Source organism: Xenopus laevis, chromosome 7L, assembly GCF_017654675.1.
Source record: "Xenopus laevis strain J_2021 chromosome 7L, Xenopus_laevis_v10.1, whole genome shotgun sequence".
Lineage (NCBI taxonomy): Eukaryota > Metazoa > Chordata > Amphibia > Anura > Pipidae > Xenopus > Xenopus laevis.
In genome coordinates this window covers 85851279-85875602 of record NC_054383.1, presented here as the reverse complement: position 1 = coordinate 85875602, position 24324 = coordinate 85851279, and the positions used below count along the sequence as shown (strand labels likewise).

The 24324-nt window shown below is 38.9% G+C and overlaps 1 protein-coding gene across 1 annotated transcript in view; it reads right to left on the bottom strand.

Annotated features, from left to right (window-relative positions):
• Positions 1–19623, bottom strand: part of sik2.L (salt inducible kinase 2 L homeolog) — a 104283-nt gene extending 84660 nt beyond the window's left edge. Inside the window, exon 1 of the mRNA XM_018225910.2 lies at positions 18885–19623. Within this exon, the coding sequence (XP_018081399.1) occupies positions 18885–19019 (135 nt within the window). The 5' untranslated portion in view covers positions 19020–19623. The remainder of the gene's footprint in view (positions 1–18884) is intronic.
• Between the last annotated feature and the right edge of the window lie 4701 nt (positions 19624–24324).

Below are 24324 nucleotides of genomic sequence, written 5' to 3'. Positions count from 1 at the left end.
TTTAAATTTGAATCTATTTTTTTATAATTCAAATCGAATTTGATTCGAGTTCAATTCAATTCATCTGATTATTTTAATTATAAATTTAAATTTGAATTACAGGAGTTTAGGAATTCGAAATTCAACCCTTAACAAATGTGCCTCATAATTTTATTTAATAGGAATTGTCATTGCGCTCTTTTAGTTTCCATAATTCCACTGTTCCTATTCCAAGAGGGAAAAAAATACATTTTAAAAAATCACTATGGTTGGCTGGATACAAAGGGGCTATAATTAGCCAAGTAATCAATTTGTCATTTTATCCAAATACCGTAATCCAATAACGAAACGCGTTAGGGAAAATGTCTGGTTAGGGAAAATGTCTGGTCAATAAATCTGTTTTACTTCACTGCTGTCTACTGATCTGTCGAGTGCACGCCGTAAGGATATTGTATCGGTTGTGAAAGCCTCCCAAAGCTGCGGGTTCTGGGCATTGCACCCAGGCCAGAGACCAGGAGCAGTGAGTGACCTGTATACTTTGAATGTACATTGAATGTCTTGTATTAAGCGTTCGGTTCGGTGAATTTGCACCCAGACCCACCTAGCGTTGAGCACTGCAGGAATTAAGCCTGCATAATATCACTAATAACACTATAAGGTTGTAAGATTTGAGTGCACGTGTGAAGTGGATTTTTAGTTTCTAATGGCAAATGGGTCATATACACACCAGCAGAGAAAAGAGACATATCTCAAAAATTATAAGGAAAATGTAATACGTGCCCATAGGTTTGTGATAACTACCAAAAGCCGCCTTTAAACGAGAAGGATCTGAAAGACTGAAGTGGATCACACCGTGGTGCTCACTGGTATAACCCCGGGCAGGTGCAGTTTTCTGCTGATAGGAGCGCCGGCCCCGAGTTTCAGGTAAGTCAATACAATAACTTGAGGGTGCCTAACGTTTGGTTACAGACAACCCAAAACACCTCCAAAGACCTTCAAGAACATCTTGCTGCAGATGGTGTATTTGTACATTGTTCTATAATTCAGTGCAATTTGCACAGAGAACATCTGTACGGCAGGGTGATGAGAAAGAAGCCCTTTCTGCACTCACACCACAAACAGAGTCGCTTGTTGTATGCAAAAGTCCATTTAGACAAGCCACAGTCATTTTGGAACAAAGTGCTTTTGATTGATGAGACAAAATATTAATTATTTGGTGATAACAAAAATCACTTTGCATGGTGGAAGAAGAACACCACATTCCAAGAAAAACGCCTGCTACCTACTGTCAAATTTGGTGGAGGTTCCATCATGCTGTGAGGCTGTGTGGCTAGTTCAGGGACTGGGACCCTTGGTAAAGTTGAGGGTCAGATAAATTCAACCCAATATCAACAAATTCTTCAGGATAATGTTCAAGCATCAGTCACAAAGTCAAAGTTACACAGGGGTTGGTTATTCCAACAAGACAATGACCCTAAACAAACTTCGAAATCTACAAAGGCATTTATGCAGAGGGAGAAGTACAATATTCTGGAATGGCCGTCACAGTCCCCCAACTTGAATAGCATCGAAAATCTATGGGATGATTGGAAGCAGGCTGTCCATGCTCGGCAGCCATCAACTTTAACTGAACTAGAGAGATTTTGTTAAGACGAATGGTCACAAATACCGCCATCCAGAATCCAGACACTCATCAAAGGCTATAGGGGGTGTCTAGAGGATGTTACATTTGCAAAAGGAGGCTCAACTAAGTATTGAATATCTCTGTTGGGGAGCCCAAATTTATGCACCTGTCTAATTTCGTTATGATGCATATTGCATATTTTCTGTTAATCCAATAAACTTTGTCACTGCTGAAATACTACTGTTTCCACATGTATATTAAAAGGAATTTGCTATTTTGAAAGCTCAGCCAATGATAAACAAAACTCCAAAGAATTAATAGGGGTTCCTAAACTTTTTCATATGACTGTATATTTGCAAATGTATATACTACGGTAGATCCCCAAATCAGCTAAATATACAAAGAATAAACCGCTGTGGCTTGTCAACATGTGCCATTATTAGCGAGGGGTCTGTATGGGAGAGGGGTCTGTATGGGAGAGCACAGCCAGACAGTATCACAAGACTGCTCTCTTTTTATCACAAGAAAAAAAAAATACTGTACAACAATGAAAAATGTAAGTAAACAAGTGGAAAGACTACTTTTTCTATAGTTCATTGTGTCTTTCTGTATGGAACAGTTACACTTCTATTGCATATTCTAATGCCAATCAAGAAAAGCTGTTAGCTGAAAGAATTTGTTATTTACGTAATCTGACATTTTCTGCACACATTTCTGCACCTCCCTATTTTTTTTTTATTCAAACGCTTGTTGATTTGTTTTAAAAATGAAACTGCTTACTGAATGCATTATGTCACCAGGAAACCACAGTTCACGTAGGGTAAAGGCTTTTGATAAGATCAGATAACTACATGATTAGGTCACTGGCTGTGGCAAAAGGAATCTCTTCTGTGGCTCGCTTAACCCCACAATGTAAACTATTTCCATTGGTTTAGCCAGAATAGCTGAAAAAGCCACTTCTTCTTGGTGTGGTTAATAAATGTTTTGCAGGGTTAATGTCTGTATTATAGAAAACTTAAGGGGCAATGGTGCAAACTTTGCTACTTGTCTAGTAACCCATAGCAACCAGGCAGCATTTACTGATCAGCTGACTCAAACAAAACATGATTGGTTACTATGGGTTCCCAGATTAGGGCAAACTTTTGAGTCTTAAGCTCCCCATAGACGCAACAATTCTTCTTGCCGAACGACCAATTTAAGGGAAGGCCGACCAATCCTTCGAAATTATCGTGCGGTTAGTGGGATTTGATTGTACATCTTACGATTTTTCGGCCGACATCTGTCAGGAAATTTATCGGTCAAAAAATCTTTGTCGGTCCCAGTGCAATCTATCTATGTTAGCAAGGCCAAGCAGGCAGCTCCCCTTTGTTTTCCTGGCAAATTGGTCTTTTTAGTTGATGGTAAATTCGTACCATCGTACGATCGTTCTGAGAAGATCGTGGTCTCACGATCAGGATCTGACCTTTTAAAAATCTCAACATCTATGGCCAGCTTTATATTGATGCACCAAATCCAGGATTGGCTTTGGTACTAGCATGGCTAATATGTACCAGTTATATGAAGAAGGGGTTCATTTTATAACCCTTAAGCAAAGAACTACTTTTTGGAAGTGGAACATAATCCAGGGCTGCCTAAAAATGGCAGATGGCTAACAAAGGCAGAGTGATAAGCAAACCATTAATAAGCAACATTTACCACAGTCTGTTTTCTGTCACTGCAGTGCAAGGAATTCTATTTTCCAGCAATAATTTTGTAATATAACACCCAAGTTAATAAATCTATAATCACTTTTTACAAAGCAAGTCCCCTTAGCACATTTCTCATCTAAACTGAAGTATATGCATGCCTCCTAATAGGACCCTATTGAGACTCTTGCTTATAAGATGTATAAAGACACTAGCACAGGTTATTCCGCCTGTTGAGTCGATTTGTAGTATATTCATGCAAATGGAATTTACCATACAAGTCAATGAATCATTGTCCTACATAAAACAAATGCTTAAATAAAGGGCAGACCAAAGTATACTACTGAAAGTTAATAGGAAAAGTGTATCAAAAACACATTTAATTACACCCTTTCCCCAACTCTTGGCAATGATTTCAACATTATTTAGCAGCCACAATACCTCACTTATAGCTGCTAAGTTATTATACCAATGTAATGAACACGTGTTGTCTGGATATAGAAAAATACCTTGCATTCTTAGCTCGTTGAGGCTAAGGAAAAAAAACGATCGTACTTAATAGAGAGAGCACGGCTCCTCTCTGGGAGTAGCCAACCGCCTTCTTGTTATCTTTGGTCTCATTTCAACATGCATATAGCAAATTACTAGGGACAGATTCCACTGCTGAGCTCATACATTCCCAGGGGGGAAGCGGAGCGTGTTGTGCTTTTAACAGTAAGTCCTCAGACACCTGGATTATTACACACCGGGTTCACACAGGGAGTATTGGGAGGTTCTATAATTGTTTAACCCTTGAAGCAATGTAACATCTAACACCTTGCCTGCAGGAGATCACCTCTCCCACGGGTGATTAAGTGTCCAAAAATACCCATTTGTTCAGAGAAATTGGAATTGCTGAAATGTAAAGCAATAATAATGGGTTATTTCTCAACTTTCAGATTTGTTTGCTCTAAAAATCATGGATTTGAAAAACAGTTTAAAAACAAATTTTCAGTATTTATTCAGAGGGAAAAAAAACAATACAGGTATGGGACATGTTATCGAGAATGCTCGGGACCTGGGGTTTTCCGGATATATTTCTGTAATTTGAATCTTCACACCTTAAGTCTACTATAAAATCATGTAAACATGAAATAAACCCAACAGGCTGGTTTTTCTTCCAATAAGGATTAATTATATCTTTGTTTGGATCAAGTGCAAGGTTTTATTATTACAGAGAAAAAGGAAATCATTTTTTTAAATATTTGGATTATTTGTTTATAATGGAGCCTTTCCATAATTCTGAGTTTTCTGGATAAAGGATTTCCGGATAACGGATCCCACACCTGTATCGTGTAAAACCTCGGCATCTGAAAGCTTGCAAGGTCATGCAACGAGTCAATGGGAGCTGTCCTAGATAAGATGTAAACTATACATGCAATTTGAGTTATTCTGTTTTTTGTTGAGCTTTTAACCATTTAAAATAATAAATAAAGTACAAATTTGAGGTATTCATATTTTTTTCCATGGTTTTATCAGATAACTTTTTATTTAGATTTTTTAAAGGGGTGGTTCATCTTTAAGTTAACTTTCAATAAGGTTATAGAATGGTCAAATCTGAGCAACTTTTTAACTGGTCTTTAGTATTGTATAAAACTATAGCTAAGAAGATGGACAGCATCCCTATCACATAGTTCCCTATACACCAAAGGGATTAAGGGAATTATTTTTAGCTAGCAACTGTTCCTTAACCCCTTTGTTCTCCACAATTACTAAAACCCATGTGTTACGTTCAATGTAGGTTTTCCTGCTTCTCAGTCCCCTTCTCTGTAAACATTATTAAGTATCCCAAAGAATTTCTGGAATGTGCAGATCAGTAATAGCCTAGAAATCAATGTGATAAAGTCAGGCAGCACCACAGAATTCGTCAGACAAGAAATGGTATTTACTAACAAGAGGGAACTGACGTCAGTCGAGATTGTTATTCTAAGCATCAATGACAAAGGCTCAAAAAGAGAAGGAATCTAGTGATCTTATTACTCTGCAACAGACACAGATAGACCGATTTTAGGGAAGCCCGACCATTGAAATTATCGTGCGGTTAGTGGTATTCGAACGATCGTACATCATGTCGGCAAATTGATCGGCCAGGTCAAAAAATCTTTGTCGGTCCCAGTGCAATCTATATATGTTTGCAGGGCCAAGCAGGCAGCTCCCCTTTGTTTTCCTGGCAAATTGGTCTTTTTAGTTGATGGTAAATTCGTACGATCGTTAAAAACCTCAACATCTATGGCCAGTTTAAGAGTCTGAGAGCTGCAGATTACAAAAAAACAGCTTATATTTCAAATTAAAAAAAAAAATGAACACTAATTGCCTTAAAATATTACTTTCTAAAACAATTTTATCATAATTTTAAGATAATTTGTTACTGGCCCACAAACTCTGAGTTGCATGGATGCTGCAAAACTTTGTTCATTCCACAGACTGAGAAGCAGAGACCCGAATGACATCTCGGGTTTCCAAACTCTCCTGCAGCAGCAACAGGGGGCTAATTGGAATGGTTTAGTTGCACACTCTTATTTAGGCTTATTTCCTTTCAGTGAGGTGTAAGCTGTATGTCAGATATGACTGCACTACAAAGACAGGAGAATGCTTCGTGACTCTGGCATGGAAAAACAGGCTAAGTGAATGTCAATGCTGCATTCACAAAAAAAAAAAAAAAAGCAACTGTGTTAGTTGGCTAAAAATAACAGCCTTTTACCTTATATTATGTTTGATCCAACTGGCTGATTGGTTTGCTGTTTAGCTGCAGGACAACATCTGATTAGAACAGCATTTTGAAACAAATGCAGGTGCCCAATGTGCAATGCAAAAACCTACATCCAATAAACACTATATACATTTAATTTGACTGTAAAGAAAAAGAAAATCTGTGTTACAACAAATATTGCTGCAGTAAAGGAAGAACAACAAAAATACCCTTTCCCATAATATATTAGTTAATTCTACAAGAGCTTCAATGACTCGAGAATAAATATCAACTGTTAACTACAAAATCCCCCTTGTCCAGTGGTTCAGCCCTTCCAAAGCTTACTATCCTATGTTTGTAGGGGGGGGGGGGATTTTGGCAACCACAAGGCAGTGATTAAAGGGGTGGTTTACCTTTCAGTTAAAGGAAAACTATACCCCCAAAATGAATACTTAAGCAACAGATAGTTTATATCAAATTGAATGACATATTAAAGAATCTTACCAAACTGGAATATATATTTACATAAATATTGCCCTTTTACATCTCTTGCCTTGAATCACCATTCCGTGACTATCTGTGCTGCCTCAGAGATCACCTGACCAGAAATACTACAACTCTAACTGTAACAGGAAGAAGTGAGGAAGCAAAAGGCACAACTCTGTCTGTTAATTGGCTCATGTGACCTTACATGTGGTTTGTATGAGTGCACAGTGAATCTTACGATCTCAGGGGGCGGCCCTTATTTTTTAAAATGGCAATTTTCTATTTATGATTACCCAATGGCACATACTACTAGAAAAGTATATTATTATGATAATGGTTAATTTACATGAAGCAGGGTTTTACACATGAGCTGTTTTACTCAGTATCTTTTAATAGAGACCTACATTTTTTGGGGGGTATAGTTTTCCTTTCATTTTTAGATAGGAGAATTCTACGCAACTTTTCTATCGGTCTTCATTATTATTTTTTTTTAAAGTTGTTGAATTATTTGCCTTCTTCTGACTTCCAACTATAAAATGGGGGTCACGGACCCCATCTAAAAACCAAAAGCTCTGTAAGGGCTGGGGCACACTGGCAGATTTCGTTGCCTGGCGACAATCTCCCCGAATCTGCCCGTGTGCCCCTGCCCTAAGGCTACAAAAGTATTGTTATTGCAACTTTTTATTACTCATCTTTCTATCCAGGCCTCTTCTATTCATATTTGAGTTTCTTATTCAAATCAACACATGGTTACTAGGGTAATTTGGACCCTAGCAACCAGATTGCAGACATTGCAAACTGGAAAGTTGCTGAATATAACGCTAAATAACCCAAAAAACACAAATAATAATAAATAAAAAATAAATGAAAGCCAATTGCAAATTTTCTCAGTATATCACGCTCTTCTACATCATACTGAAAGTTAATTTAAAGGTGAACAACCCCTTTAAATGAAAGACTGCACTAGAACCAATGTTGAAGGGGGGGGGGCAGCCACACGGTCTGTGGGAATCAGCAGAGCAACCTTACTCCTTGACACAAAAGAAACAAGTTAATTTAAAGGTGAACAACCCCTTTAAATGAAAGACTGCACTAGAACCAATGTTGAAAGGGGGGGGGGGCAGCCACACGGTCTGTGGGAATCAGCAGAGCAACCTTACTCCTTGACACAAAAGAAACAAGCCTGTTTAAACGGGCCTTTATTTGGTATGCCATTTCATACATGTACTGCAAATATAAATTTCCTATAGAAAAAATATACTAGGCAGTACTGCTTGGTTCCCATTTTCCCTTCAACCTTATTATTCACAAAAGATCATTGTTCCCTTATCGCGAAGATTAGAATGTAACATAAGTCAATAAGAGGTTTCCGTACTTCCAAGAGCTACCAGTCTTCAATTTGGATGGGGCAGCCTGAGCAATCAACAAAGCTCATATCTATTTTCTGATAACGATAATGATTTAATGCTCTGGCTCTTTGTTAGCTGGTGGTACATTCTTGTGCTGAACTCATACGTCTGACGCAGATCAAGGTTACAGTGTAAGCTGAACAAGCACACAGTAGCAAAGCAAAGCCAATTTTTTGCACAGAAACTCAATTTCAGTCCAAAAAAGTGAATGAATTAGGGGGTATATTATACAGTTATATGATCTGTTATCCGGAAATCTGTTATCCAGAAAACTCCATAATACCAGAAGGCCAATTCCATTTAATCAAATATTTCCAGTTTTTAAAAACTATTTAAAAAAAAAAAAAAAAAAATTTACTTGACGCCAACCAAGGTATAATTAATCTTACCAGATGCAAAACAATCCTATTGGGTTTATTTATTGTTCAAATGTTTTTTTGTTTTTTTATTTAAATACACTTAGGGGCCTATTTATCAAAGGTTGGATTGTAGTGGTTTTAGAGGATTTTGAAACCACGACTAACCCCTCAAACTCTGAAACTACAAATGTCATGACATTTATTAAAAGATAAGAAAAAGTACAAATGGAAATTTGCTCTGAACGATGCTTTTAAAAATCCAAATACCTTGAAATACTCTAAACAAACCTCAGCAACTTTTACTTGGTGAAGTATTGTATTAGCGGTTTTCATGATATTTAGACTTCATAAATCAACTTTTTTCCCTCCCAAAAAAAGTAGAACCGCAAATTTTTTGAGATTCGTGAAAAAAATTGAAGACCCCCTGATCCAAAAATACATTCCATACCTGTGGTGAACTACTTGCCATGTAAATGTTTTATGGAGCGTAGCAAACTAAGATGAGCAGTGCCCTACAGTTTGCCAATTGGTATTTTTAAAACAAGAAGATGACTAATGCACTTGTAATTACAAGTTATTAGAAGTTGCACAATAATGTATGAATAAATTGTGTAATTGTTATGTGTGGGGAAGCTATAATCTAATAATAATTTGGTGTATTTGGTCCATTTCATGCAGTTCACTCAGCAGCACTTTTGTAGTGGAGGAAGAAACAAGCAGAACAAATGTTGACTTTGAACTAGTCACTAAAACCCAGTACTACAAGTTGGCTCCAGTACTTTTATTTATCTCAGAGAGCCTACTCAGTACATATATTAGCGACAATTAATAGGACCCCTTGCCCTGAAGCAATGTTCCGTCGAAGGGATGCGATCATGTGAACACAGCAAATAGTAGTGCACACAAAGAATTTTCTTTGAATTTAAAAACTGCACACATAAGTTTAAAATGTGCACACAAAGGAAATTCATGTGCACATAGCCAAGAAGGAATTAAAGTGTGTTGTCTGAGTACAGAAGATTAAAATGAAGTAATTGGGTCATCAGACACTGAACTTAATGAAGATGACAGAGGTTAAAGTCTGGGTCTGAACTTGAATAGAAAGAATAAAGCTCCTGGAATATGAAATGCATTCATTAATTGGTGTAGCGTGAAGCATAAAGTAAGATGGCCCAGTGATCAAAATTTGCCTTGGTTGAAAGGATAATTTAGTTACCCCTGTAGGTAAGAGTTTGAAAAGTACCGTATATATTAGAGTATAAGCCGTCCCGAGTATAAGCCGAGGTACTTAATTTTACCTCCAAAAACTAGGAAAGCTTATTGACTCGAGTATAAGCCTAGGGTGAGAAATGCAGCAGCTTGTGGTAAGTTTCAATCAAAAAATGTAGGGTTTCTGCTCCCATTGGAGGTGCCGGCTTCTCGTTTTTGGATGCCGGCGAATATTCTTGGAGACTATTTTTGGACACTGGCAACTTTTCTTGGACGCCGGCGACTATTTTTAGCCGCCGGCGACTATTCTTAGACGCCGGCGACTATTCTTAGACGCCGGCGACTATTCTTAGACGCCGGCGACTATTCTTAGACGTCGGTGACCGTTTTTGCGCTTGACCCGAGTATAAGCCGAGGTAGAGTTTTTCAGCATAATTTGGGGACTGAAAAACTCGGCTTATACTCTAGTATATACGGTAGTAAAAAGTACTTAAGTACAGCAAGTACAAATACAGTGTACTTACAGGTATGGGACTTGTTATCCAGAATGCTCAGGACCTGGATAACGGATCTTTTTGTAATTTGGATCTTCATACATTAAGGGGTTGATTTACGACGAATCGCTAAAAATTTGTGGTTTTCCTATTCTCTTTTAAAAGCTCCAAAAAATTGAGATTTATTAAGTGTAAAAACCACAAAAACCTCTGATACAAAACTTTGGCAGGTAAAAGTTGTTAATGTCCTATAGAAGTCATTGGGAGCTGCGCTGATCCTATTGGACGGTTTTTAATTAATTCAGACTTTTTAGAGGTCTTTTTTGCTGCTAATTGTACGAAAAAAGTTTTTTTGGCAGTTTTCGTATTTTTTAGCACATCAATTGGCATTTTTTTTCATTCCTACTTTTTATATTGGGATCTTTTGATAACATTCATGGCATTCGTGATTTTAGAGAAATAGACTTTAACTGTGGTTTCAAACCACTAAAATTCTACTTTCAATAAACAGGCCTCCACGGATACTAGAAAATCATGTAAACACTGAATTAACCCAATAGGCTGGGTTTTGTTTCCAATAAGGATACATTATATTTTAGGTTGGATCAGTACAAGGTACTGTTTTATTATTGCAGAGAAAAAGGAAATCATTTCATCCAGATAATCCACATTTTTAAAAATGGAGAGATGGCCTTTCTGTAATTGGGAGCTTTCTGGATAAGGGGTTTTCCGGATAATAGATCCCGTACTTGTATTAAAAAGGGGTGAAATGGGGAACAGGGTTGGTGAAGCTATGTGGAAACAGGGAGAGGGGCAAATATGTGAACAGCAAGATAAAAGAAGGGGAGAAATGCATGGAAGAATAATCAGAGCGCTGTCCTAGCTCAGAGCTTTTCCAGATTTTCCAATGACTGGCAAATAAAACACACAGTCCAGAAGCAGATGCATTTAAATTTGCACGGTCCCAAGCTCTAGCCATTCCCTGAAAGGTTAAAACTACTGCACAAACACACACCAGTGCTTTCTAAATCCTGGCCGTTAAGGAAGCCGGCAGAGAAAAAAGGCAGCAGTCACAACAGGTTCCTGTTATAGGTACATGTAACTCACACAACAGCTCACTGTAGCCCGGTGGCTTTTCTCTTGGGTATTTATTCAATACAGAAAAAGAAGAAGAAAAAAAAGGGCAGCCACGTTCTAAGTACTATGATGACGCAAGTGCTCAGATACTGTAATGTGCAAGCACCAAGTAGCCTTTGACTCTCTTCTCTTTACTTTACCAGCAAAACAAATAAAGAACAGTGCATATAGTTAGCAGTGATTTACTGACATTTTCAGCATACCTATCCCTTAAAACTGCTGTATGGCCGATCCGCAATCTTTGTAGGTGCAATTTACATGCAGCTTACAACCCAATGCAATCAAAAGCATATAGTGTATCTGTATTAAAGCGATGAGGGCCAAACTTTCCTACACAACTTATATTACACTATATACAAAAACAACAGCAAAAATTCAGCTGCAAAAAAAAAAAAATAAAGTTTTTAAAAAATGCATACATTGCAGAAAATGTTAACACAGCTTTCTAATATACATTACAAATGGTCAATGGTTTTGTAAATGTTGCTGTATATGACTATTGAATACCTGTCCGGTTGTTCTCTCTCTGCACTTCTGGTTCTGACTCCTGAAACAAGAAAAGCATGCGGACTTGCTGACCAGGAGGTGAAATTGAATTGGATCAGAGAAGAAAAAGGGATATACAAATGCTTCTTTCAGTTGCAAATACATTTGAAAATATTTTGGAAATCATTGACAATTTTAGTTAAGTTATACTGGAAAAAATACATTTTTGTATTATTTTCATTATGCTAAAAAAGCACAACAGTTATATGGTGGAGATTCTCCTATACAAACTGTATAGGGTACAAATGAATAGTGGGGGTTCATGGTGCAGCCATTAGCACAAGCATAGGTGCAACATCAGTGTAGAAACCTACAGCATCCAATCACACAATTAAAGGAGCTGCAGAGAGGTGATCTAACAAATGATTTCAATAATAATGGAACCACAACTCTCACATGTGAAAACTGAACTGCAGCCTCCAACCTTGCTGCATTGCTATTTCTGGAGGATTATAGGTTGCCCTTCCCTGATTTATAGCATTACATTTACCGGCTAGGAGACTGATGCCGTGGATTAGCATCTAACTAGAAGCCAGCAGCCTGCTTTTATCACCAAAGAGTTCATTTAAAATCATAAAAGTAATTTACACAAAAGGTTCACTTTGGTTTTGGATCTATTACCTGGAAACCCGTTATCCAAAAAGCCCCTATTTACTGGAAGGCCATCTACCATAGAATCTATTTTAAAAGGGTTGTTCACCTTTAAATTAACTTTCAGTATGATGTAGAGATCGACATTCTGGGTCAATTTGCAATTGGTTTTCATTATTAATTATTTGCGATTTTATTGTTATTTAGCTTTTTATTCAGCAGCTCTCCAGTTTGCAGTTTCAGCAATCTGGTTGTTAGGGCCCAAATTACCCTAGCAACCATGCCATTGTTTTGAATAAGAGACTGCACTATGAATAGGAGAGGGCCTAAATAGAAAGACAAGTACTAAAAAGTGGCAACAACAATATATATGAAACCTTACAGAGCATTTGTTTTTTAGATGGGGTCAGAAGGCAAATAATTAAAAACTATAAAATATAAATATTGAAAACCAATTGAAAAATTGCTTAGAATTAGCCAACATACTAAAAGGTAATTAAAGGTGAACCATAATTCAAATAATTTTAATTGATTTTCTTTTTCTCTGTAGCAATAAAACGGTCCCTTGAATGTGATCCTAATGAAACTAATTACAAATTATATATATTTTTTTGGAGGCAAAACAATCCTGCTGGGTTTAATTAACTTCTAAATGATTTTTTTTAAAGTTATGGGGATCCAAATTACAGAAAGACCCCTTACCTGGATAACCCCAGGGCCTGAGCACTTTGGATAAGAGGATCCATACCTGTATATACAGGTCTCATGCAGGAATTAGTTGATATTAGCCATTTTCTGCTAAAAAATAATAAAAAATATATTTTTATGAAGGTTCTGTTGGATTTAGCTTTCTTTCAGATTTCTCCTTCTCTAGTTTTTACTCTAATGAGGCTTTTACAGGTTGCAAGGGTGCCAAGAGTAGAAACTTTCACATGCGGATTCCTTTGAGCATCAAATATGAGTGAGTTATTTAAAAACTAGTTATAAAATGGGCACAGCCACAACAGAGGGAAGGGGCGACACTAAAGCCGGCTGCTGCTCTGAGCAGTAGAATAGGCATTGGGATGGTTCATTATTTGAAGGGGCGCTGAGGGGTAAGCCTTTTATAAACGTATTTCAGTGGAAATTTTAAGAAATGTGTAAATATAAAAAAAGAGAAAAACAATATACATACATACAGCAAGAGAAAATCCTTTATTATGAAGTGCACCCCCCTTGCCACATCTGTGGACGCCCATATTTGCCAGTATGATAGTTTTAGATGACTAGTCAAATCCAAGGGGGGGGGGGGGTTGAACTCAATTCTACTAAAGTTTTCTATAAGGAAAGGAAAAAAAAAAAAATAGGATACTAGATCATCTCAGTACAATAGCTTTTAATAAATACATTTCCATACATTTCTAATCGTTCTTTATCTGTTCTTGTCTGTGAGGCCAGTATTGCTGAAGTGGCTTTAGCCTGCTCACAAAGTACATAAGACTTTACCACAGACCAAAGAAAAAGCACCTGCATAGAAAGGTTTACATTTACAAGGGATTTAAGGGGAACTCACAGTGACAGTAGGAAGGAAGCTAAATGGACTGTCATTATAATTTTTTCAACTTTAACCATTTTATAAACTTCATTAAGTAATATATTAGTATCTCCTGAACATACTACATCAGTATTTTTTCTGAGATACAGGACCATATTTGATAAACAGTGGTAAAATTATACGCTGGTTTACTACTTAAAATTGTGAGTTATCACTGGGAGTATCAATATGATTTGGGGAGACATTACCTCCAACACTGAACTATTCACTATGCTTAAAAACCTTGTTGTTGGGTATTAACGTGCCTATGATTACATATTGTGTGATACGAAACACATCAGGCAGAATGTTTTTAAAAAAATAAAGACCTGCTTTTAATTTTCAGCTGAGGTGGTTTGATGGTGTGCTCGTGCTATTTTTGAATAGAGGCTCTCACTCACTCCAAGCGACTGGTTCGGGGTGATTCACCGGACGACCAACATACTCCAGTGAGTATTTCTTTTCCCTGCACATTGTGTCCAAATATTTGAACTGGTGACTTGACTGAAGCGACAGCTCAGGGTTTATACACTCAGAATCACCGAAATCGGGGTTAGCTTACCTTAATTTTTAAGACTGAGTGGCACTCCTTTCTCATTTTCAAATGCCAAAAACCTGACATACTTGCAAAAAAGTTGTTTTATTAAAATGGTACCAACCATTCACTGCCATATGTGTAGGTCAGCCTTGCAGGCTTCTTCCCATGCCTATTAATCATCTAGCTTCAGCTACATTGCGTCAAGTCAGAAGCTGCCCATACACGTACCAATAATATCACATGAAATTACTTTTTGCTCAATTTTTGGTATGTGCATTGTGACCTGCCGATCCTACAGATATCCATGTATTATGGATATACCTTTTCATTTTAGAGCAATTTTTTGTGTCAAATGTGAATACTTAATTATAAATCTGTTGTGTTAGTGTATCCAAGCCTTTGCACTGGAATCTATGACAAAAGGGGAAGTCTGGATTTCATATTATTAATAAACGTACGTATGTCAGAGATATGCTGGAATCTACTCCAAAATCATGTACGTTCATTAACCTGGCAAAGGACACTGGCTTAGTTAACAAATTGTATCATCAGTGTCTAGAAGTAGCTACGTAGTTATTAATATGGCGACGTGCTGTGTAAACCACCAAAATGTAAATTTCTCCTGCACCTTCCATACAGCTTTATAAATATGCAGAGAAAGGTTTTAAAAGGGCACCCTACCACTGTCCAAGAGAAAAATCTTTTTAAAATAAACCTGTAGCTTTAATTACATGTCATTACTTCTGAGAGACATTACACAGAATATTTACAATTATAATTTACATTAAACAAAGGAATGTTGCATTTATCATGGTATTAAACCTCCTCCCCAAGCAGATGTATGCATAAAGCAGTAATATACCCTGGTCTAGGATTTCTTAATTTTAGAAATTAAGTTACATAGCCCCCACTTCCTAGGTGGATTACCGAAGTGTTAACAGTTATGCAACTGTTAAATATTAAACGCAACATATGTAAACAAGCAAATGTATGTTTAAGAATGTATGAATGTATTCAGTGCCAACAGTTTCCATAGGTCACAATTCTGCCTTTTGAAATCAACAAATTTCAACTGGATAGGGAATCAGACTTGAGCCACTGAGTGTTGTGCCAAGTGTTGTGCGTTTTGTGCGGCAAGATAGTGTATGTCAGAGAGCACAAGCTTCAATAGTGTAATAATATTGAATAAAATTAAACAGAGTTCTGTGACCTGAATTCAGGGTCAAACAAACTTGCACAATATGCAAAATTTAGCAACAAAATGTTCTTGTCTCAGGACCCGAAGTGCTCCATCATACATCAACAGGAAGCAAAGGGTAGCTTTCCATACCACTCGCTATCACAAACAAAAAGGCGAGAAGAGGATCAATGATATTTAAGCTTAACTATCTAAGCTATTGGCAGCAGCACTGGCTCTTGAGGTAGTCACACATATGAGGCAGAAATATGCATTGCATTGATGAACTGTATCTATTGAAAAAAAAAAGAAAAAAAGAAAAGATTCCCCCCCCAGCTCCATAATGCAATGAGTCATGCATAAAACTGCTGCATAAATAAAAACAATTTCTTCTACTTTATCAAAGGCACGGATAACGTGAATCATATCACTATTTTCAGGAAACATTTATCTTGATCCGTTAAAACTACAATATCCATTCATGAGACAGATGCACAGACAGAAGGACAGACAAAATGATTCCTAATGAAAGAATCTAACTCCAAGGAACTTTCCAATACATATTTCTGCAAAGTTTATAGTGGTTATAAAGTTATTTGCAACTATAAATATTTGTCTTTCCCTTTCTGCACTGCTGGTTTTGCCTTTTGAAACAAGTTAACAGAATCTGGCCTTCCATGGCTTGCTGGTTTCCGCTACCTTGTTTCAAAAATCCTAATTGAGCAGAGAAGAAAGAAAGGGCCCGACAGATACCGGTGACTGTAGCAAGTATATTCACAAATAATTTTCTAATCATTATAATTGGAAATGTTTTATATATTTAAATATTAAATAAACCCAATAGGCCCGGTTTTGCTTCCACTAAGGATTAATTATATCTTAGTTTCGATCAAGTACAAGGTACTGTTTTATAATCAAGTACCTTGTTGAGTCTATGGGAGACGACCTTCAGTAATTTGGAGCTTTCTGGATAACGGGTTTCCAGATAACTGATCCCATACCTGTATTGGAAAATTGCTTAGAATTACGTTGCATTGCATGCAAACTTTAATTAATTGTTTTAGATCCCCTATAAAAACAGAAAATAAGCGCACTTGTTCCCGACACAGGGTCACAGCTTTAAAAGTTTAATAAAATGATTGTATATAGAATACACCTGTGTACTACAGACAAAAAAAAAAAGACAATAATGTTACAGCGAATACTCATTCAGCTCTTGACTGCTCTGTTTCACTGACTGTAAGAGCATATCATTGCCACAGGATACAGAGGTCCGATGACAAGACGCAAGGGGTGACATTTAATCTGCCTTGGTGTTAATGATACTGAGAGACTTCAGGACTCTCACAAAAATATAAATGGCCATCAGATGACATGGATTCTTTAGTTGCATCACTTTGGTCAGCTGAACTACATAACCCAGAGACAGGTGACAAAAACCCAAAATTCACAGTGTATAGCTCTTAGAGTAGCAATACATTTGAGAGAGTGACCACAGGGCATTTTATGGCGCCAGTTTTACAATGCCAACAGAATGCATGTTGTGTTCCGATCCCTTACAATGCTAAAACAGCATACTGCCCATATTAACAAACCATGAACTCAATAGCAGCCACACAGATATACCTTTAATCAGTGTAGCAGTTGGAAAAAACAGGGGAAATTGATTGGTGCTATGGATTAGTTCGCAGCTGTACCTGTGGTAATGGCTGTCTATAAATGAAGGAGTGGGAGTTAGAAAAATGGGTTTTCTTTTCTTTTTTAATTCTATTCATATATTCTTGTCTTGAAAGTGTATACTGAAATATGGTTTGGATTTTTAACACAGTACAGTGTATGTTTGTTTCAGAGTATGTGGTCTGGGGCGGGATAGGGACATTGCAATTTCGTCTCATTATGTATGCATTTATCTTTTATATGAAGAAGCGATGACAATAAATATGACTATGAAATGTGCTAGGTGATCCATAAATCAGCAGATAAACTTAAACCGGTGTCCTTGGGATTCCTGGGAACAATTTGGTCACTAGAGCAGTTGATGAACTACTACTAGGGTAAGTAGGTTTTTCCCAGTCACATGCAACTCTAGGTATAATTGAGAAAAGCCACAGAGTGTTTGGCAGTCCTTTGTGTGGCGAAGAGTATTCAGTCCTCAATGCACTCGAGCAATTGATGAACCCAAACTTCGAGCATTTCCTGGCAGAAGATGCTGGTACTTTTAGGTCTGACATTGCTGTCTTTGGCCCAAGAAACAGTGCGTGATTTAATTACCGAGATTTAGAAAAAAAAAAACTGTAGCAACAATTTGCCAACAGATCCTATAATTTACATAAAAACCAGATTAAGAATTTGTACCCACCGCTATGCATGGCAGCAGCTAAAAGCAGGGTTTACTTAAAGAGCCTAAAAACTTGCTTGTGATTAAGTATTTCTATGCCAGTTAAGGTTTTATTGCCTCCATGGTGACAGATAAAAGCAAGTTCCGTATACGGATTATGAAGGCAGTGGCTAAATATGAAATTATATAGTTAATTATGTCTATCTTTTGACAACTAAGAAAAAAAAATAAAAAGGTTATATTTCTTAGAAGAGTTGCCAGGATGTTTTTATTTTTACTATTTAGTATCTTTGCCTCTACGCAATTCTAAAATGTCATCATTTACACCACGTATTAATGATAAAAACAATGCCCTAGTTAGGTGACCACCAGAAGAACTTACCAGGCAAAAGCAATAGCACATTTGTATCCCCAATACTTATGAAGTTAGAGCAATGCCCTTACCCTGTAAAACATTATGCCATGCTTAGGTAGCAGGGACTAGCTCTCGCTGGGTAAGGCAGTGACAGATTTGGGTAACCAATAATGGAAACAACAAACGGAGCACCCAGCAGTAGGTTTTACCTGGCTAAATCAATGCCATATTTGGAATTGCAGCAATGCCACTTAGAAAGGTGCCTGGATGTCTAACATAAGCATTCACTAGGGTAAAGCAACATCACAGCTGGGTGCACATTGTAAAGAAATGTCATAAATAGGTACATGCTGCCCAGTATGAAAGCAATGGCATAAATGGATGCCCAGCATTAGGATTTGCTATGGAAAGGCAATATCATAGGTGAGTGGCCAGCTAGTCATCAGTGAGTTCTCTGCTATACTCCTTCCCAGGGCGGGTAAAGCAATGGACACAAAATGACTTGGTTGGCATAATGAAATGAGAAAAGCTGAATTGTGGAAGCTGCAGCTCCCCAGCTGATATTGCGCTAAAAGAGGAGTTGTAGTGCAAGAAGAGCTGGGGGTGCAGGGCACACAGTCACACAAGTGGCAGACACACATGTGTGCGGTACTTGCCTCGGTTTTGGTGATCCGGTGCCTGGCCAGCTTCACTACGGCGAAATTGCCTTTCCCTAAAGTGCGTTCTATGTCATAAAATCCGACCCGGACAGGACCCCTCTGTACAGGCTTCTGACAGTCCGCCATGACCATGCTGGGAGCCGGGCCGGGAAGCTCCAAAGGGAAACAGACATCAACCGGCACGATCACTGCTCACACCCCCAACAAGTCGCCGTGAAAGGAGGAATCTCAGGCAGATGCGATACAGTCGCTCAGCTCCTCAGCCATTCGGGCAACAGTGCAAGGCAACGATTTGGAGGTCGCATACGATGGCACGACTTCTTTGCAAAGTTGACGATGACAGAGAATTCCCAAATGGAAGGCGTTACAGTTTGCATTGTCCAGCTCCTTCCTCCACAATGTGTTCCCGCACGGTTATACCCAAAGCCATCGCCAACATCCATGCAACGCAAGCAAGCGGGATGACTTTCTACAGGTCCAGAAAAGTCAACTCACTGCAGCTTTATGGCTAAAGTCACACAGAGAGCAGCAGCAGCACAGAGGTATTGTTACACCGGCTGAAGCACGCGAGACACAGGGAGTGGAGGCAGCTGTGCAGCAGGAAACCAATGTACCGCTCTATGCACAAGGCATCATGTTCTCACAGTTAACGTCCATTGACGTCAGAGCAGTAGGAGGCCTCCTGGGCGGGCCCTTTCTTCCCTCTCTCTCTCTCTTTTCTTCACAGCTCGCTTGCCAAATGGGTTGCCCTTGACAACCGGAGCCAGCTCTGACGTCAGCAGCCCTGTGCACAAGCTGTCAGTCAAGGCTAGCACAAGCAGGAGAGTACATGTGTGTGTGAGTGTGTGAGACTGCGGCTCTGCCTGTTCGCACAGTGCAAGGTTGGGCTTTTAAGGAAGACAATCCCGGCCTGCTGCTGCATGGGGGCTCGGGGAAGGGAAATATTATCACCCCCTGTTGAACACACCTATTGCCCAAAAGGACACACCAAATGCCATGTATTTGTCTGTATATACACCAGCATGGAGGGAGACGTCCTGTATACGTTGCTCAGTGTATTTATTCTGCAATGCTCCAGCAGGGTATTATGTATGAATCGGTCAGAATATTTTTCTGTCTTGTGCCCTGGAGGCAGGACCGCCATCAGAAATCGTATGGCCCCGTACGTCAAAATTTCCTGTGCCCCCTGGGCTGCGCCCACCACAAGCTTCACCTACAGGTCCGTCCTCCCCACCACACAGTATAAAAACAAAAAAAAATATTGGTGGCTAGGGTTCCCACATGTTAATAAAAAATAAAAAGATATTGGTGGTCAGGGCCCCCCATAAAAAAACATTTGTGGCCAGGCCCCCCCCATTAAAAAATATTGGTGGCTAGGACCCCACATGAGAAAAAAAATTGGTGGCCAAAATTGTTGGCCATGGCCCCCCACCCTCAGATTATAAGAAAATTGGTGGCCAGGGCCCCTTAAACGTCCATGCCTTCCCGAAGTCAGCAGCTCTCAGAAAGATGGGGGGCCAGGCTAATCAAGTAAGTGTGGCGTGGTCGGGCCCCCCTTACCCTCGGGGCCCCCTACAACACTCCCCCTTGTCCCCCCCTGATGGCTGCCCTGCTTGGAGGTATGTGTGAGTTGATCATTGCCTGGTTGCTGGGGTAAATTAGACCTTAGTAACCACATTCCTGCTGAAATACCAAACTGGACAGCTGTTGAACAAAATGCTAAATTGTAAATTGTCATTAAATACCAGTGCCTACATCATATTGTACTAAAAATGAAATTAAAGGTTATTTCAAAATAAAAGACAATGTAATTACAAGCAACAGGGCTAGTTTATGGCCTACAATATACATACAATCTAAACTTTCAGAACTTTAGAGTTTTGAGATCAGAACTATAATCCCCTCCTCTCACAGGACACATATATGTAGAACAGTATATCCGGTTTCATTTGGCCTTATTGGATGTCAATTGAATCTTAATTTTTGGAAAATACAGGGAAAACTTTCTGTTCTATACTTTGAAGATATTGGGACTTGTAGATTAGTGTTTGTTTGTTTGTTGTTAGTTATTCATAAGTTATGGGTTTTTATTGGATATTTATCACCAGATCACCAGATATTACCAAATATAACTTAGAGGTTGAAATAGGAGTATAAAAAGGTGGATACTACACAATTATACAGATATAAATACCATCAGTTCAACCTATATGCACGTGTGAAATATGCATGTTGATTTAAGTGAATATTGTTAGCTATCATAACGTAGACTATAGTTTAATCATTATTGTTGTTTTACTGCTAACTACTACTGTTGCTGTGATTACTATCATTAAATGTATATGTTTGATGTAATGACATTACTAGATTCACTACATTTATTATTGAAATGTTTGTAAAATTTCTTTCTTGAAAAAAATATTGAAACCGTAATTACAAGCAACTTCCCATTGTATTTATTTTACATTGCCAGTAGTTATAAATGTATATGAAAATTGTGAATTTTCTTCACTGTCTAGTTTTTTTTCTCCAGAATAGGGATAAAGCCTATTGAGATTTTTCTTAAATATGAAAATTGTGTAAAACAAATTGTAATAATTGTAATTTATAACTCACTGGGCCTGTTCTGCACTTCCATAGTGATATAGGATACTGATGCACATGTAAGTGCATAGGGACAACAAATACATACAGTGTGTGCCCCAACCTTCCCTATTATCTCCCACAGCACTCCTGTAGTCGCCATGCAAGAGGCCAGCAGAGCATATGGCCTAGCAAACAATAGAGTGTGTCATTTTGGGGGTGTGAGAAAGAACAGAATACTTCACCATGGCATTAGCAGGAACACCCCCTCTCCCAAAAAAACTCTCTTAATAATGAAATATTGTTGTTTCTTCCAACCATTGTTGCTTAATAAGTATAATAATATAGTAAGAAGGGTGTCCTCATCAATTGCTTCTTTTATGTTTTAGCCCCTTGATGTACATATAAACTATCCCTCTCTAACAAACCCCTGTAGAGATATTACCCCTTCCAGTTCAACTAATTACCAACACACCAACTATTTTTACCACACCCTGCACTGCACTTGCCCATTTGAGCACTCCCAAGAAGTATTACTCCATTACACAATTGGCCAGTCACCTTTAGAAGAATGAGACATAGGAGCCCCTTCCCTCCCCTCAGTATTCACCACACGGATTCAAAGAAAAACACAGCGCCATTTATATGGAAAAACCTGTTGGTGGTCACAGAATTTATTCATATAAAAAGCCAAATGGGGTTGGGCATCCCTAACGGCTGATGATCTAGAGGAAGGCAAAAAACCCTATAGTGCTTGGCCAATTGGATCATGGCTTTATATGTTCTCCTAGTGTACAAATGCATACACAACCACCCACACACCTTCTACACATGCAATCACCCACTTATCCCTTACAAATGCATCTATACATCCCTACAATGGACCCACCCCTTACATATGCGCCCTCCCACACATGTGCACCACTCCCAACACACTCACCCATGCCCCACCCCTCTAGGCACCCGTCTTAAACCCCTTTAGGCACCCATCTCCTCACCCCTCTACAAACCCATCCATCACACTTCTACATACTCACCTCCACACTCTTCTACATAATAGGGAAAGGAATTAGGGAGCAGGGGAGGTTGGTGACAGCACACCCCCTGAGGAATCTGGTAGAATTCTGGGGTAATAAAATAAATAGTTTACAAATGGTTTACATTAGAATAAATTACAAAGAAATAGTTGTTTTTTGACGTTAAAGGTTTAACCTGACTTTACAGCATATCAGCTACCTGGAATGGCATCTGTTATTCTTATATTGATCACCGTACACCACTCGCATTACCAGTGGGAAACCCCATTTCAAAAGGTGGCTATCTAAGTCCAAGGTACAGCAGCCCAATAGGAGTTACCATACCTCCTCCCTCATTGGCCTACTAGAGAATCTGTAGTGATATCTGCAGACTTGGCCAGCTCATCAACCTAGTACAACCTAAAGGCGGCAATACACTGGCCTATCGGTATGCTCTCTAACTAACTAATCAGCCTACAGGCTGAAGGGACAGATTGTGCACTAGGGGGCCATACCTAGTATACCAATGGGAATGGCAGGAAGTGAAGCAGAGCTACACTGGCCAACATGTAGCATTGGCAGAGATTGAGACTGTTAGAGATTTTAAGTAAATAAATAAATATATTACCCAGATTCTCAGAAACTGCCTTGTGATGGATCTCCCAACCCTTCTTTTAAGGGTCAGTCTTTCCATCACTACAGCAGCAGGCTCATCTGCTGCTTCCTCCTCTACAGCAGGAGTTTCCTCTGCTTCCTCCACCTCTACAGCAGGAGCCACTTCTGCTTTCTCCACCACTACAGCATTAATCCCCTCTGCCTCCTTCTCTGCTGCTGCCTCCTCTATAGCAGCAGGCTCCTCTGCCTCATCCTCTGCTGTTTCCTCCTTATAGCAGCAGGCTTCTCTGCCTCCCCCTCTGCTGCTCCCTCCTCTATAGCAGCAGGCTCCTCTGCCTCCTCCACTGTTGCTTCCTCCTCTATAGCAGCAGGCTCTTCTGCCTTCTCCTCTGCTGCTTCTTACGCTATAGCAGGAGTCTCCTCTGCATTCTCCACCTCTACAGCAGGAGTCTCCTCTGCCTCCTCCACTGTAGAAGTCTCCTCTGCTTCCTGTGCAGCTGATGTTGATCACTCTTCTTCCTCTGCTGCAGGGGGCTGTTCTTGTTGTCCACTGATCCTAAGGGGAAATATTATTATTTGTCCAAAGTATTGGGACTACAATAATGAACAATGGAGGAATAATATACCATGATAGACATGTACCCAAGTATCATTTGTGTTATCTTTGTCTACTTTAACAATTGTGAGCAGTTGCATGCTCTGCTATAGGGATAGGAGCTTCAACATTTGGAATACACCTACTGCCACTTTAAGGTGGGGGGCATTTGGTATATTGAATGACTGGATGCGACTAAACCGATAAAGTGCTGCGAGTATAAGTTAAAGAAGACACTTCTTATTTATTGGTCCATCTCCTATATATTAACTTTTTGTGTTATTTATAAAATACATACCTAGGAAGATCCTGCAGCACCTCTTCCTTCTCAACAATCCTTGTTTTTATCTTCTCCAAGTATGATTTCATCTTCTTGAGCAGAACAAGAATAATAGTAAATGGGAAAGGGATTATGCCTCTAAGGGGCAAATTCACTAACCGGCGAAAATTTGCCAGTGCTGGCTTCATGCACATCGCAACACTTACGCGTAAATTCGCCTGAACAACACTAATTCACGAAGATCCAAAGTTGCTCACAGGGTACCGAATGCTGGCAAAGTTTCGCTAGCTAAAATACGCTCAGCAGTTCGAAGTTACGCTAGCATACGGCGTGCAGTTAAAGTACAAT